This window comes from Delphinus delphis, chromosome 7 (assembly GCF_949987515.2).
Source record: "Delphinus delphis chromosome 7, mDelDel1.2, whole genome shotgun sequence".
Classification (NCBI taxonomy): domain Eukaryota; kingdom Metazoa; phylum Chordata; class Mammalia; order Artiodactyla; family Delphinidae; genus Delphinus; species Delphinus delphis.
This window is the reverse complement of record NC_082689.1, coordinates 86,125,923-86,143,595: the sequence shown is the minus strand read 5'-3', so window position 1 is coordinate 86,143,595 and position 17,673 is coordinate 86,125,923. Positions and strand designations below refer to the sequence as shown.

Sequence of the window (17,673 nt, the reverse complement as noted above, 5' to 3'; positions counted from 1 at the left end):
GGAGTACCTCATTTTTGTTCAGTTCAGCTCACTTTCTGCTTGAGCAAAACACATCTGGGTGAGGAAAAATTTAACCTGCCAGTGACCTATAAAGCAAAATCAATTTGTAATAACAGGAAGGTATAGAATACCCAAATTTCCTACTGCAGTGAAAACAGGAGAAAAGTAGAAGGTGACACATCACCTAAACTCAAAGATTCTGCAATCTAATTGAGGGAGATAAAACATATGTGCATGAAATACCTTAGAGATAAAAATAAACCGTCAACAATAATGTAATACAATCTGAATGTTTAAATGCCAAGAAAGCAAATAACGAAGTGATCAGAATACAGTTCTTAAAGGCTTCCTCGTAGAAACAAACTTAAATATGGTTTTGGATACGGTGACTGACGTACAGTGCAAAGCCATTCAAATGTGTGTGCCCGTAAGGATAGACAAACAGGGAAATGGACCTCCGGACCCTGAATTAATGCAATCTGCTTTCGTTATCTTTTTTTTTTTTTTTTTACTTTTTTTTAATTAATAGATTTTTCAGAACCGATTTAGGTTTACAGAAAACTGAGCAGAAATTACACAGTTTTCATATGCTATCTAGCCCCACACACCCCCAAACACACATGCAGAATCTCCTCTATTATTAACATCTTGCATTAGTGTGGGACATCTGTTACAATTGATGAGCCAACATCAATACATTATTATTAACTAAAGTCCATAGTTTACATTAAGGTTCACTCTTGCTGTATATTATATTGATTTTGACAAATATATAATAACATATATCCACCATTATAGTATCATGCAGAATAGATCTACTGCCCTAAAAATCCTCTGTGCTCTGCCCAGTCATTCCTCCCTCTCCCCTAACTCCTGGAAACCACTCATCTTTCATTATCTCCAGAGTTTTGCCTTTTCCAGAATGTCAGATACTTGAAATCATACAGGCTTTTCAGACTGGCCTCTTTCACTTAGCAACATACATTTAAAATTCGTCCAAATTTTTTTTTTTTTTTTTTTTTTTTTTTGCGGTACGCGGGCCTCTCACTGTTGTGGCCTCTCCCGTTGCGGAGCACAGGCTCCGGACACGCAGGCTTGGCGGCCATGGCTCACGGGCCCAGCCGCTCTGTGGCATGTGGGATCTTCCCGGACCGGGGCACGAACCCATGTCCCCTGCATCGGCAGGTGGACTCTCAACCACTGCGCCACCAGGGAAGCCCCGTCCACATTTTTTCATGGTTTGATAGCTCATTCCTTTTTATCATCAAATAATATTCCATTATTCCATCCCATAGTTTGTTTATCCATTCACCCACTGAAGGACATTCATAATCTTTTGAATTTAAAAACAAAGTTTTTTCAACTTAAGTTTTTTAACCAATGCATTACTCAGGTAGGAAATACAGTTCTCAGAACACATATTCTTTTCACCTTGAGACTTCTTTGTCTAGGGGAGTATGTTGTCATTTTCTATAACATGATAGTAGGTCATCATTTCTCTCCTTATACTTGTGAGTCATGGGCCACCTCACCCTTTTGCTTTCATTCTTTGGTAGTGTGCAAGCAAAGCATTTAAAAATATATAACCAAAAGATGAGAGTTACAAAATTAAGTTCTGAATTTTTAAATTGAACATGGTTATTATCAAACATCTATTGGGGTTTATGTCTTTTCCTTTCCTCTAGAACTACAAGGATGTTTTGTCTTCACAGCAAATCAGTCTATAAATCTAAATTTGAAATTATGCCTTTTTCTCTCTTCTTTAGTCACAGTGTTAATTATATCCAAAGAAACAATTTTATGACTTTTTCAAAAGTGACATCCCAGGCTGTTGTTGATTCTCTAAATGGAGCCAAATGTCACCTGGCGTACCTGTGTCTTCCTTTTTGACACCAAATAACATTGATAACCAAATTATTCTAGCAATAATAATTTGAAAAGCCTCCCCCATCTGCCATTTGAAGGAAATTTTCAATAAAAGCCATTTATTTGGCTCCATAATTATGTATACATTGTTGATTTTAAGACAGCACACAGGAGGCTTTGCCAGAAAAATTTTAAAGTTTAAGTAGAAAAAATAATCACAATATCTTTCTGTCATTTGCTGCTTGTATTTGTTTCCTTAAAATGCACAGCTAAATGTTCTCTACACACAGATATCACTTGGTAGGCGGGGTGTATCTTATTACTGGGTTATTTTCCAGTACATTTGGCGTAGTTAAGGTAAAGTGTATTAACTTTCTCTCAAAATAAAGATGAAAACGGAGTTGTAACGGTTGTGAATGCTTCAGCCATTGTCAGGAAGTTAAGAACTGACAGGAGGTCCAAATAATCAACTCTGCCTGGTGCATATACCGTAGTTTTCCCCTGGGATATCCGGTCTAATCCTACAATGTATCTGACTGGCATGAATGTAGAATTACTTTCAATAAAGATTTTATTTCAAGCTTGGATGATTTCCCCCAAAACATCTTGTCACTAAGGCAAAGTATATCATAGAATATCTGATTTTTTTTTTCCTCCAAGTCAGCTTTTGTGGGTGAAAAATACACATTTCAACTCAAGTACTCAACTCAGGTCAATTCGCTGTAAAAATCACATTTTAACATATCTAGACTGATTAAAGGTTTGCCGCGTTAAAGAAATCGGGGAGCTGTCAAGGAGAACTTACCCTAAAGTCTGCAAATGTAAAGAATAAGTAACACATTTGCTCATCTACAATTTTCACCCCCCCTGCAGTAAACTCCATGCAAAGAGCTAGCGGGACAGATGCCTCCACAAGCTAACACCGAGCTTCTAGAATATTTGTCGTTTTGCAAGTAAGGAATATTTAAAGGTCACACCTTCCAATAAGTATAAGACTGGTTCCAGGCTATAGGAGAAATATGAATGGCCTGGTCATGATCACACTAAAAATAATCTTCATTTCTCTATTTATCCTTCTCTCTGTCTTTATCCTGTTCTCTTCCTTCCTGATGCCAGATTAAGTCAGCATGTCAGGATAGGGGAACCGTCAGTAGCAGTACACTACTCTATTTTGAATTCACTGCAGTGTTTCACTTGGTGCTTGCTTACATTATTTCAGCCTTGGTGTCACTTTATTTAATTTATGCTTGGTTCATATACACTTAAAAATAGCTTAGGTTACCTATAGTCTCACCCCTTACTCACTAAAAGCACACAAATCACATGGTTTAGTTCTGGTGGGATAGAAGTAATTTTTTAATATATAATAATTATAGCACATTTTACAATGTTTTAAATTCAAAATCCCTCTTATCTCTATTATTATACTTTATGACTAACATATAATATTATGATAAAATGTATGTGCAAGAATGAAAACTCAGCATGGATAACAGCAGATGAAACTTGAGAGAGGCACAAAAAGGTCTAGATTTGAGTCATAACAGGTGATTACAGAGGTGTGTGCTGAACAATAGACTCATGAGTTAGCCTGACGTCCATATGTACAAGGACAGATGCAGAAACTGGCACAATTTATTTCTCCACCACACTACAGATTATAAATTCATGTGTGTAAAAGCAAAACAAATAGTTTCTATCTTTAAGCCAAGTATTATAAACATTTTGAAGGGGTTTGTATTTCTGCAGATACATCAAGCATTTTACCTAAAATAGAATTTGATGGTCAGATTTTAGATGGCCAAGAAAAATGATGTCACTGTCTTTAACTTCAACCATCCATAGTATAAACCAGATAAAAATTACATTTTATTCTAAACTCCTCTCACCAGTTTTGTTCAAACTGGGTACATGTTAGAATCTCATTGTCAGATAATACATGGGAAGGAAAGGCAACCTGCACACTTACAGGCCCTTAACTAGCTGTCAAGAAATAGTATCTCTGTTCATCTCTGCCTTCGTGTTCTCATCATCTCGGAGTAGGTATGAAACTCAGGTGTGCCAGAAATGTAAATATTGTGCCACAATTGAAACTAATTTCCCCTGTGAGCCCTATTCATCGAAATGATTTAAATTTAGTCAGTTCAGAGTGTCTTCTAGACACTTCTAGACATTTTCCTGGATCCTTTCTAGGTCTGGAGGGCTACGTATGGCCTCAGCATTTGGTGGGGGGCAGGGAGAGCATCCGTTTATACAGCATTTCAATAAGTATTTACTGAGCACCTAGTACTATGCGCCAAACACTAATCTGGGTCTAGGAATACAGCACTAAACAAAAACAGATAAGGTCCTGGTCCTTAAGATGTTTACATTCTACTAGAGAAAGGTAGTAAAGCAGATAAGCAGGGTAGTAAGTGTCTGGCTTTTGTCACCTGTCCTGGCTTGTCTTCATTTCCTTCTGGTTTTCTGTCATCATCCCCAACTTCCAATTCCAGGTCTTGGTTTCAGTCACTGGTCAGACAGACACTGTGGAGTTATCTTATGCCACCCTTGCGTAGATACACCATGCGGTAATCTGTCTTTATTCCTGATACACTGAACATGAGGAAGTCTGGAATTTTTTTATAACCCTAGGTTTTCCCCAAGGAGGGGAATATGGGTCTATCTGATCTCAGAATCCTCAAACCTTCCAACAGCCCGCATCCCCAGGGAAGGGGGATAAGAAGGACTCAGGATTGGGCCGCATTCATGGGACCTCACCAAAGTCTCAGCTCTCTTTTTAACTCTCTTTCTACCGATCCAGAGAAATCTTTCTCTTGTCTGGCAGCAGGGCAGCCTGGCTCTTGATCCACCTTCCAATCTATTGGTTAAGCCATCGCTGCAACTCTGAGTCCAGGGCACTTAGGCCCAGTCCTTTTCAATTCAAATGCCCTAGCTTACAAAAATCCAAAGCACTTTCTCTGCTTTTCTGTTGTACCATCCCTCCACTGAAGACAAAACGCTGCTGATTGAATCTTGGAGAAAAGAAAGAGGCATTAGGAAGGGTGGGGAAGAAACCTCAGTTATTATATATTATCCCACCTCATCTCTAACGATAGTTTGACTTTCCCAGAATGTTCATTCTTTCGTCATTAATCTGGAAGCCCAAACCAAACCACACTTTAAATGTCATTCACTTTGCCATTCAATACGGGAATCTGGAACATCTCTGAATGCCTCCTGATGGGGAACTCATGTTCTTTTTAAGTGCAGAATGTTTAATAACCTTGATAGATAGTCCCGCTCTTTTTCTAGTATACACTTGGAAAAATCTATACCAAATATTAATAATAGTAATATCTAAGTGATGGACTTATCAGGGATTTTTAGTTTCTATTTTGACTCAACTTCATTTTCTAAATTTTCTATAATAACTGTGAATCTTTTGAAGGAGTCTAGTCTATTTTCATAACTCTAATTCGTCATATGGAGGTGAAATTTGTCTCTGGGCCAATTCCAGGAACTGGATTTACTAGAGGAAAATAGACTTTTTCTTCCATATCATGGCTTTTTGCTTTCAGTCATCGTGGCTTCCCTAATTGTTCTTTTTTCCAAACCAAAACACCATCAGTCCCTGCCCTGTGTCACTGAGGAGCCTGTCACTCTGCTTCACACATTCACCCTGGAGCCTCTATTTGTGCAGCCTCTCAGAGTCAAGTCACTGTGAGAAACATCTAAAGCTTGTTTTTCCTCAGAAAGTAAAATTAAGTGTGGACGAATGAATGCTGACACCCAAACTACAAGTGATTCTCTTTCAGCTATTCTGGGACCTTTTAAATAAGGAAACAATTTTCTAGAAAACTGCTGAAGATTTGATAGATGCCCTTAGCGAAATAGCTGTTCTCTTCACCTATGTGAAAAGAAATTAAAAAAAAAAAAAAAGAGGTTGATGAATCCTGACTTTGCATATTGATAGTATTCCTTTTAGTTTTATCTAACATCACAAGGCAAATATTTAAGTTCTGTATTTTCCACTAATGTCTTATAATTAGGTGCCTTATTCTGCTTGGCCTAATTAATGCTGACCCACGCACACCCCCAATGTTCTATATAAAACGTTACTAGTGTTTTAACTGCCTTATTGGACAAATTCCAAGTAAAGAATAATAAACAGTCTTATATATTTTTTTTCTTTTCTAAAAATACTCCCAACATGTAATACATTCCCCAGCCTTTCTCCCCTAAATCCAGGGCAGTGTCTTCCCAGGATGGTGATATTATCCATGGTTATTGGTAGATCAACAGAGCTCAGGGAATAAAAATTAAGACTTCTTTTACTGCGGACAAGGTCAAATCTGAATGGCTAAAACCATTTTAAAGCTTAAGAGAAAACAGCTAAGGGAAACAATAGCTGAAACTCTCAACCAATCTCACAAATAGTGCGTTTCTTTTCACAGTGAGAAGTGAATGCTCTCAGAAGTTTAAAACACTGTGTGATTCTGGAGAAAAAGACAATATGTATTCATTTGGTTTTTCTTCCACCTGAACATCCTTCTCATCCCTATAAATATATCCTTGGGTGTGAGTTAGGTGATTAAAAAATCAAAATATGTCACCCAAGACTTGTGCCAACTTTCTGACTCACTTCTCTTCCACGTCTGCCTCAGGCCTCAGGCCTCAACATTAAGAAACCCCTTGATTTCAAACCCCAAATTCTTGAATCTTAGTTATTTGTGGAAAGAATATCTATCTCCCAGAGTAATAAAGATCTGCATCTTCATCTAGGTGCTACTGCCGCTTAACTACATGGTGTTGATCAAATTATTCAATCTTTCTCAGGCTCCTTTTGTCCATCTGAACATTTTCCTTCCCATCTGAAAAAGAAAAAAAATGGGAAGATTCCTAATGTTTATTAAAGTTATCATGATTTAAACAGCAAAGTACTAGCTAAGAATACACACAGAAATCATCCACAGAGTAAAAATACCAGGTGTGTGTGTCTGTGAGTTGTAGGAAGGTAGCATCACAAATCAATGGAGAATGGAAATTTATTCAAGAAATGTGGTTGGGGGAATCAGCTAGCTTTTGAAGAAAAAGAAGATTGAGATTACCATCACATTTCAAACAGTAAAATATACTGAGATGAATTAGAGGATATGAAATGAAATCATTTTTTAAAGTTAGGAAAAAATATTAATGACATTTATCTGATTTATTTAAATGGATGAATTTTATAATAACAAAAACAGTGATAGAAATTCCAAAAGAAAGAGTGCTAGATGTGACCACACAAAATTTAAATAAACAAAATTAAGGAAAAAAAGAATTGGGAGAATATAAGTACAACAAAAGTAATGAAGTATTATGCATCTTAATACATAAAAAACTCACAAATCTATATGTACAAGGATGTTCATTGTAGCATTGTCTGTAACAGCAAAAAATTAGAAGCAACCTAAAAGTCCATCAGCAGGGGAATGGTTAAATAAATTATTTCCATATTATGAAATGTAACAACATTTTTTTTAAAGGGTAAGGTATTTTTATATGTACTGACTTGGAAAGATTCCCATGATATATAGTTAAGGGGAAATAAAGCAAATTGTACCATATTATGTACTTTTTTAAAAAGAAAAAATATATATATAGATAGATAGGTAGATGGATAGATAGAAAAGCATCCAGAAGGAACACCCATCTGTTAATTAGAGTTATCATGAAGGAGTTTGACTAGAAAGCCAGAGTATTTTACCTTTTTATTCTACATACTCCTGATTAGCACACTGTTAAAGACTATGTGTTAGTTTTGTTATACAAAATAAGTAAGTGGATTAAGTAAACAAATAAAATGATATGCTCTCAATAGGAAAAAGGCAGGTGATATGAACAATTGTTCACAGAAGAAAAAATCCACATGGCTGTTCTTTTCTTAACTTCTTCCCCATTACCTAACTTAAAAGAATCCTAAATCCAAACGACAATCATTTTTCACCTATCAAGTTAGCAATTATTTTAAAAAGAATAAAACCAAGTGATAATAATGCTAACAGGACTATGGGTTGTCATGTTACGTATCCCACGTTATCATATTTTAAGAAAAGAGAACCAATATCTTAATCTAGCACAAGTTCTCAAAGTGTGGTCCCGGGACCAGTTGTATCATCTCTAGGAACTTGTGACAAATGCATATTCTCAAGTCCTTCTCCAGAGGTGCTGAACCAAAAATCTGAAGGTGAAGTTCAGCAAACTTGTGTTTCATATGGTTTCCAAATTACTCTCATGAATGGTAAAGTTTCAGAACCATCGATCTAATTGTTACATTTCTACTATTTTACCCTGAGGCAGGGTTTCTCAACAGCAACACTATTGACATTTTGGGCTGGATAAATTCTTTGTTTGGGGGACTGTCCTGTGCATTGTAGAATGTTTAGCAGCATCCTTTGCCTGTACCCACTAGATACCATAGCAACTCAACTCCCCCACCCCGCCCAGTCATGACAATCAGAAATGTCTCCAGACATTGCAAATGCCTAATAGGGGGAGTGGGAGTGGGTAGTTGCCCCATTTGGAAACCACTGCCTAAAGAAATACTCCAAAATGTGGAGAAAGAGTACAAAAAGATTTTTTAATACATCAATTTCACTTATACTAAGAAATCATAGGGTACAGCCCATTCTGTCCCATATAAGATAATGAGTAAAAAATATATACTACTTATATAAAACATGGGAATTGCTCATGATAGAAGTGAAAAACGGTGAATACAAAATTATATAGAAAGTATTTTCTTGAATATGCATGTAAATAAATTACTTATACATTTATATTAAATGCTGGCAGTGTTATTCTCTTGCTCAAAACCCAAGGTTGAATTCCCATCACTGTTAGAATTAAGTCCTAAATCCTTACCAAGGCCCATGAGTCCGCCCACAGCATCTCCTACCTTCTCTGCCTCACTCTCCTCTTCTCTATTCCTAGAACCACCCAGCCCAACTTCACCACTGGAGCTTTCTACCTACTTTTCCCTGCCTGGCGTTTTCCTTCCCTTGGTGTGTGCACATAAGCTGCTCTCTGCCCTAGCGTCCCTTCCTTAGAAAGAACTCCTGAGCACCTTGTCTGCCACATGTGCACTTTCCACCTCTCTACACAGTGGAATAATCTAGGGGCTGTATTATCTACAGCCAGCCAGGCTCCACTCATTCTTGGTAAAGAAGAATCTCTGGGGATGGATTCTAGGCCAGGAGAAACTTTTAAAAGGCTCCCAGGGTCAGTGGAAGAACCACCACTTCTCTTAGTTTTTCTTGAAGTACCTCAGTGCCTGAAATCACACCGTATACTGATTAGTGTATTGTTCGTTGTCTGGTTCCCCCACTAGATTGTATGCTGCATATGGGCAGGGATTTTGTTTTACTCACTGCACCATCCTCAACATCCAGAACAGCGTCAGGCACCTAGCAGGTGTTGAGTAATGGCAGGTCTACTGAGTAACAGATTTTTATGAATGAATAATGGGTACCTTGAGTTACTGTTCACAGTTGCTGGTGTGGTTTTTTCTTTACTATACTTTACTAAATTTTCAAATGCTAATAGAATGTATTACTTTATAATCATAACAAAAGAAATTAAAGCTGATTTTTAAGTCTACCTTTGGAAATTGTGATATATTTGAAGCACAGTGATTAATACATAAAAGATATTCAACAAATAGTGACTACTGTTAGTGTTCCTTTTGATATTATCTACTATGTAAGGGCTTTGGCTATGATATCCCATTTTATCCATGGTTGTTATCACCTTATAGAATACATATTCCAACCAGAAATAAGCCATTTTGAAGTCTATGGGCTAGTCCCTTTTTTTATTTTATCACTCCTCCTATCTTATTGTTCTGAATATTGCTTTAAAGATACATTAGACTCTCCCTGTAATGGCCAATCAATATAAATATGAAACAAGTGAATAACTGAAAATGTTTCAGTCTTTTGCAATGAAATCAATGCAAAGAGGGTACTCAATAAATGCAAAGAATAAGGCCATGTTACCTGTGAATGTGCGACTGCCATATAAAGTACCTTTTCCATGATGTGCTTTGAAAGAATTACATACACGTAGCTTTAAAGATAATTTAAAAGCAAAAATGTCAGAATATAGCAGTAATTGCTTTTTAGGAGGATAGTTTTTTGCTTACTTTGGAAAACAATAATATGATATTTAAGTATAAAATTGAAGACTTTACAATTAGTTTAAATCAATTAATTTATAAATTTGCATATAAAAAATGACTGAATCACCAGTGAATCACTGCCTTGAACTACATTAGTATTAAATGCAAAAACATTTCTGAATGCTCTTCTGCTTTTGCAATATTTGAAAAATTTTCTAACATACAGCCATGACTTTAAGGGAGAAGGTAGAATTCCTGCTAAGTCCCCAATCTTTAAAAAAAAAATAAAAAGGCCAGTGTAGACAGCAGTATAGTTTGTGCAAATTGAGAGTAGGCAAGCATATGGTTAGCATGGAACCCCCCCCCCAAAGTAGTTATAGCACATAGGAAACATAAGTTGAGCACATTGAAAATTTATTCTATATTTAACAGCCTCTCTTCACTGAAATGGTCAAAGTCACAATTAACATTTCACATACAGTGGATGAGCTGTATTTTGCAAGTGTGACCTGATGGCAAAAGTACGTTTACCACCGCACTTTCCCCATTCAAGTTAAACCATCCTAAAGTTATGTCTGTTGGAAAATCACAGCAATCCAGAGATAGGGAAGGGAATATTTTTAGTACACCTCCAATAACCTGAGGCTTGTTCTGCAGGCAATTATGTGGCTTTCGACTTGCTTTGCAAGTCACTATGGTAACAGCAAAGCACAAACTTAAAAGGAAGTTTGCATCCGTATATCTGTTTGGAGCTGGACTATTATTAAATGCTTTGGTCTTCTTAATTCAGCATTAATTTTTAGTTTTATAGTAAATCTCTCTTTCATTTTGAATCATTTGACTGTGATTTTAAGCAACTAAGAAATTCCTTTGAGTTAGCAATTCAGCTCACTTTTGGAAAAACTTACCCAGCATAAGGCTCTGAGGATTTTTTTTTGGCCTGGGGTCCAGCATCTATAGCTCTGGATTATAGATTGTTTCTAAAATAATCTAAAATTGATGGATCATTGCTCCGTCCATTTGGGCCCAACAAAAAGTAGCTCTGGTATTTCTTTTCCTTCTTATGCTGTAAACTGTATATCACCTTTTTGATCTCTTGCCAGAAAAATGAATTCTTACCCACTTCAAGATTTTATAAACTTGAATTTAGTTAGCGGTATAAGAGTTTCTTTTAAAATGAACACATATCAAGTGCTATTTTGTGAAGAAATTCATAAAATCATAATTATTTTTGTCAGGCTATTTTAAACTAAGCAGTGTTAATAAATAGCCTTTTTCAAAAGAGTTGCAGTTTGGGGTATTTTTCCTATTAGTCAAGCATTCACAGGCACTAAACTTTGAGCTCTTCTTGTGGCTGCAAATCACGTATCTTTGCTATAAGGATTTCTTGGGAGTAATCTAATGGTGAGTAAACAAACATGTAGAAGAATTTCCAAATATTGATCTAAGATCTAAATGTTTTTGCACCTTCTTACCATCCATCAATTTACTGTATGGTAATCTCTCAACCATGTCTCTGCTCTCACCTTTCTCATTCAGATGTGGTCTTTTGCCTTTTGGCCTTTGTTTTGTCCTAAAAAGGGAGCTTCTTTCATTTCTTTGCTGAAAACAGGTTAAATTGTAGCTCAAAATTTACAACACTGTCATGGAGTTTAAGGCCAGATGAAATCTAAGCCCTACCAGAGGGGTGGAACTTGCCAGAAATGACCACAATCTGACCTCTCTTTGAATTAGCTGCTATGGAGTTCTGAAGCCTGGGTGGCATAGGAGGGTAAAATCCATAATGTTTCAGACTTAGTAGATCCTTAGCAAAGCACACTAGAAGTAACATTTCTTAATGTATGCTGTTTATTGTCTCTCAAGAAAGAGGATCCACAACGTGCAAGTAAGTTAGGGAGCACAAGAGTTACACAAAGATGAACAGGGTTAGTTTTCTGCAGGACTTGTCAGAGCCTTTATTATGCTATTGTGCATTGTAAATTTCCAAGAAAGAAAAATGGCATATAATTTTCTCCAAAACTTTCTTACTCCAGATTGCTATTTTTGTGAAGTATGTCACAGAGATGGTGTTTTGCAGAACTCACTTTAGTGAAAGCTGTCTTGGAAGTACTGCCAAACCCATAGTAAAAATGTATTTGGTTTCTGAATCAGATCCTCCCCTCCAATAATACAACTCAACTGCATTTTAAACTACTGGAAGTACAACTTAACTGTTTTTGAGAGTTTTCCATCTTACATACTAGATTGCATTTTTTTCCATGCAGGGCTTTTATTTCTTTCGATAGCCTCTATTTCTCCTCTACATATGTTTTACTAGTTGAAGCCTTCAGAAATAATGACACTTGCAATGCCCAGATAGTCCCCATAGTGAGAGTGGAAATTATGACACCCATTGATCTGAGGTAAAAAACTGAGATTTGAATAATTTCGTAGGATTGTATTCTAGCTGTATTTTGACATTGTGGTTGACTACTTATGTGGTCCTAAATCAACCACTTAACTATTTAAGAGTCTGTTGAGGTACAGCGTAAGTAAGTTCACATTTGAATAGTGAAGTCTATAACAGCATGAATACATCCATAACAGCATGAATACATTTTCCAGACATCCCCAGTTTGGGAGCCTTCTTTGCTAGAAATATCTATCACCACTCTTTACTATAAAGGGGTATAATCTAATGTGAATGTTGATGTGAGAATATTTTTGTCTATCTACATGAATCATATAGTTCGGTAGTTGGTGACTTCCACCCCAAAATAGTCTTCACCCTCAGCATTTTCTAACCTAAAGATTGATTGATTTCTCAATATACCAACTACTGGTTGGTTGATATTCAGAACATAAATTGCCAATGAAATACATACACACACACACACACACACAAGCACACGTTTTGTAACAGAGAATAGGCAAGAAAGCATGCATTCTGTATAATACATATCCACATTTTCTTAACATTCTTTCTTAACTACATTTGATTTTTCTAAAAGTTATTGCAAGTAACTTAATTTTCCCAACTTGGAAAAAATTCCAAGCTGCTAAGAAAATTTAACCTGCAGTAATGCAAATATAACAAGAATACAACACTAAGTGTTATTTGGTAAAATCTACATGTAACAAGATTACTTGAAAGCACCCATTAGTTAAAACTGGTTTTATTAAAGTCACATGGAGAATGTGAAGAGAAATGGACACAAATAACACAGGTTGAGATGGCATGAATGTTCCACATTTACACACACAGAAGAGCTCAAAGTGAACACTTGTCCATGGGAAATTTAGGAAACCGATGACTTGGCAGAAATCCATTACAGGAGTCCTCTCCCATGATCCACTGGCCAAGAGCGAATCCTTTCCCAGAGGGGGCTCTGACAGCCCGCTGTAGCCTCCTACTCTTCACTCCATTGAAACTCAGCCTTGCTTTCCTCTAGATTTGGTCCTGCTCTGGATTCTCAGATCAGGACTTTTGCTGAGCAGGAAAAATATAAAGAACACTGGGAAAATTAAAAAATAATCTAGTCCCATTTCAGCCTTCTTTTTCTCCTCTCACAGCTCGAGTCCCACCAGCTATATCTTTCCTGTATGCTCTGGAGACCCCTCCAGTCACGCCAGTTCCTCCAGATAGCCTAGACCTCTTCCAGCTTCTACCCCCATAATCTCCAATAATGACAGCCACAACTGTCCCTTCCAATAATCAGCTTTTGGACGTCCCTTGATTTCTAGCGTCACCTTGAGTTTGACACAATTCTGGTTCCCAGCTATACCCCAAATCTCATTGTTCCTGCTATTGACTGAAATTATAGCCATTATTAACTAGGAAACTATATCTCCCATCATCAATCTGTCTTGAGGTCACCCCTTTCTCCTTTCAGTCTCCCTGGACTCCAGGTCCTAATGTTCTTCTTCTCCCCTGTTGGCCCTATATCAGCCATTCACCTTCATACTTAAATAGGCTTTTGCTTTTTTTTTTTTTTTTTTTTTTTTTTTTTTTTTGCGGTACGCGGGCCTCTCACTGTTGTGGCCTCTCCCGTTGCGGAACACAAGCTCCGGACACGCAGGCCCAGCGGCCGTGGCTCACGGGCCCAGCAGCTCCGCGGCATGTGGGATCTTCCCAGACCGGGGCACGAACCCGCGTTCCCTGCATCGGCAGGCGGACTCTCAACCACTGCGCCACCAGGGAAGCCCTAGACTTTTGCTTTTAATTTTACCTTCTTCATGCCCCATGCCTTCTGAGCCCTGTTCTCTGATAGATAATTCTTATCAGCCTAGACCTTTGCTACCTATGGGTAATGTTTTTAAAGCAACTTTTACCTAATAGTTAATTAATTGATCACTTATGTTATCTCTCTCCATATTTGTTTAACAAAATTTTAAATTATTATTGTGGCATAGTCAATGAATGAGTTAGCATCCCAAAAAGGTATTACTTTAAATCCAAAAGAGAAAAACTGTCTTCCTTCACAATGGATCATACAAGTGATTTTTATATTCAAGAGGTCTGGGAGAGGCTCAAGAGAGACTTTAAGCCAAGGTGAATAGGTGTATTAAAGAGAAGCAAAGCCCCACTCCATTTGTGCCTACTCCAGGTTAGGAGAGTGTTTTAAAATCATTCTACAGACTTTTGGTAAATGTAGTAGCAAAGTGGCACAGTTTCTTACATTCCAAAGGAAACTCTAAACTTGAAGTCTCTGATAACTCACTGATACTTTAAATGTGAGAATCCCTTCCAGAAACGTAGTATTGCCAACATTACGCACAGGTACAAATGCTTTCCATTTGAAGGAGAAGAAAAGTGAAAATGGGAGGCAGAATATCTTGAATATTCAGTCCAAGTTTAAGAGTAATTTTCCCCACAATAAATCCATTGTAACCAGGCTGTCAATCACAATGCTACTGTGAGGAATAAAACTCCAGACCCCCTTATGGAAGGACCAATAACCATGTGGAAGATGGTAGAGTGACATGACAGCCCAGTTATTAAGCATAGGAGCCATAACACACCCCAGGGCAATGATGTTTCCACGGGAGCTGCAACCCACCTGCCTGGGTCTGAGCCTCAGCTCTGTGTGATATCAGGCACTTTGCCGCTCTTGGCCTCAGTCTTCTCGTTTGTCAAAAGGGCTTAAATAATAGATACTACCTCATGGGATTGTTATGAAGTTAAATGAGACCCCAAAATTGCTTAGAATAAAATCAACTATATTTCAATTTAAAAATCAAATTAAATAAAAAATAAATAATAGGGACTTCCCTGGCGGTCCAGTGGTTAGGACTCTGCACTTCCACTATGGAATAGGAGTGCGGGTTTGATCCCTGGTCAGGGAACTAAGATCCCGCATGCCTCTGTGGCCAATAAATAAATAAAATTGCTTAGAATAATACTTGATTTTGCTTGATTACTACTGATATTGATCAGGTCAATGACATCTTGCTGACATCTTGTGGGGAGTCACAAACTGAAGGCTTTGGCCCTTCTCAGTCTCTTTCAGGAGAGAGAAGGCATGGGCTCTTGGTCACCGAAATGGTATGTCAGAGATCTGGGTTTGTGGAGAGATGGAAAGAGAGCAAGTCTTCCTTCCTCCTGCCTCCTCTGAGTGGGAACTAGGTAGGCCCAAACAGACCAAACACAGAGTCCGCTAGAGCTCAACCAGTGCCCCAGTGGGCTCTGAGACTGGATGCCCCACTGCCTTGCAGTAAAGTATTCTTTTGCCCCACTTTATTCTCTGAGCTTATATTTCCCTTGGGTCGGTGTTCTGCAGGAATGCAGAGTACAGTATTTCTTAGCACCCTGTCCTTCCATGTGCTCTCCCTATTTCCCTAACGTCACTAAAACCTAATTTTAATATAAAACCAAGGGGGTTCTAATGGTGAGAATAAGCATTATTTTTTTTAATTTTAAAGTCTCAATTGATAGGAGGGGGCTTTATTTTCTTTTTAAGAGTCCCGTGTTGAAGCAGGCAAGACATTACCAGTAATAAAACCACATCCTAATGTTTCATTGGTATTCCAGCTCTCCACAGTCCTCACATAAGCAAACATTTCTTTGATTCCAGTGGGACTCTTCTCCTGTGCAAATGCTACAGTCTTCTGCATTTTATTGAGATGTGAGCTAAATTGAGTAAAATGGGTGGGGACACTTAGAATTTTGTTATACACCTAAATGTCCCAGAACCTACCCTCTCTACAAAACATATTGCAATTAGCATTTGTCAGGAATACTTTACTCATGCTAATCACTAAAAACTTAATTATTTTTTTGGTCTTTCCATCATGAATTATGTATCTATTGTTCTATTTTTTGTGTGTTTGGCTTCTTATATATTCTGTGCATGTTTCCTCCATTGACTATAACCACTTCACAGGTTGAATCTTGTTAACTCTCCACAGTAATTTTTCTCATTTTTGCTAATTTATTCATTCATTCATTCCACAAACATTTATTAAGCACCCACAATGGCCAGGTATTATGGGGATAGAATCCTCCCCCCAAAAGTCATAGGTTCTATTTCCATACAGTAAGCACACAGAGTAGAAGATTAAATAATGCTGTGGTCTAGTAGTATTTCTGGAACCTGAATTTTTTTTTTTTTTTTTATTTTGCTTGTGTTGCATTCTGTGTTTTGCCAAAGCCAATCACTGCCCTTATTCTCCTTCTTTAAGTTGAAATTTAACGAAGAAAAAGGATTCAAGAGCACAGAACTTTATAATTCAAAAGTAGCCACAATTTTATTCAAACTCCAATGGGTCTTTTTTTTCTCTCTCTCTCCATAGGATAGTGGCCGAGGCATCCAAGAACCTCATGTCCACACAAAGCCTAGGGATTGTATTTGGACCCACCCTTCTGCGAGCTGAAAACGAGACAGGGAACATGGCGGTGCACATGGTGTACCAGAACCAGATCGCCGAGCTCATGCTGAGCGAGTACAGTAAGATCTTTGGCTCGGAGGAAGACTGACAGACAAGACGAGTTACTGAGTATGTTCACATCTGTCTCGAGGCCTCATATTTTTACGTTTCTGTAAACATATTTCTGAAATATTTTTTTCCATTCAAGTGACAGATGCCTCATTTTGTAAAAACTTAATGATGATTTTGTGTTTAAGTTCCAAACATTTGAATAAAATAGTTGACAGTATTTGCCTATATGTGTTCTACATTAACCCCTTCAGTGTTGTGCATTCCAGCACTTCTAGGCATACATTATGCATGCCCCATGCTATAGAATATTGTTCAGAGGACAGCATATATCCAAAACTAGCGTTAATTTGACTCCCGGGCATTGGATGTGTGGTTGTGTATGTGCAGACATGTGAGTGAGTGTGAGTGTGAGTGTGATTGAGAGTGTGGGTATGTGTCCACACAGGTGAGCCTCTTCACTACCCTGGCTGCCTCAGGCCTCTGCCCATACGCCCACGTGTACACGAGTAGAACCAAAAGACGGGAGAAGGCAGAAATGAATACTTTTTAAATAGAACAAAGGAAATCAGGATCTCAACCAAAATAGACATATTTCCTCTTTCAAGAACCTTTTCGTTAAGCGTAAATCTAGTCCAGCTATCCTTGGCGCTAGATGCTGAAATTTACAAATACATGTTGAATGGCATTTTTTCTGAAGAAAAATGGCAGTTCAAAACATTTGCCATTGGATATGTTTTGTTTTGTTT

General features: G+C 37.6%; 1 protein-coding gene across 2 annotated transcripts in view; it reads left to right on the top strand.

Annotated features, from left to right (window-relative positions):
- ARHGAP15 (Rho GTPase activating protein 15) overlaps window positions 1–17,110 on the top strand; it is a 621,121-nt gene extending 604,011 nt beyond the window's left edge. For both annotated transcript variants that reach the window (XM_060015714.1, XM_060015716.1), the window contains one exon: window positions 16,781–17,110. In XM_060015714.1, the coding sequence (XP_059871697.1) occupies window positions 16,781–16,964 (184 nt within the window). In that variant the 3' untranslated portion in view covers window positions 16,965–17,110. The remainder of the gene's footprint in view (window positions 1–16,780) is intronic.
- Window positions 17,111–17,673: the final 563 nt, after the last annotated feature.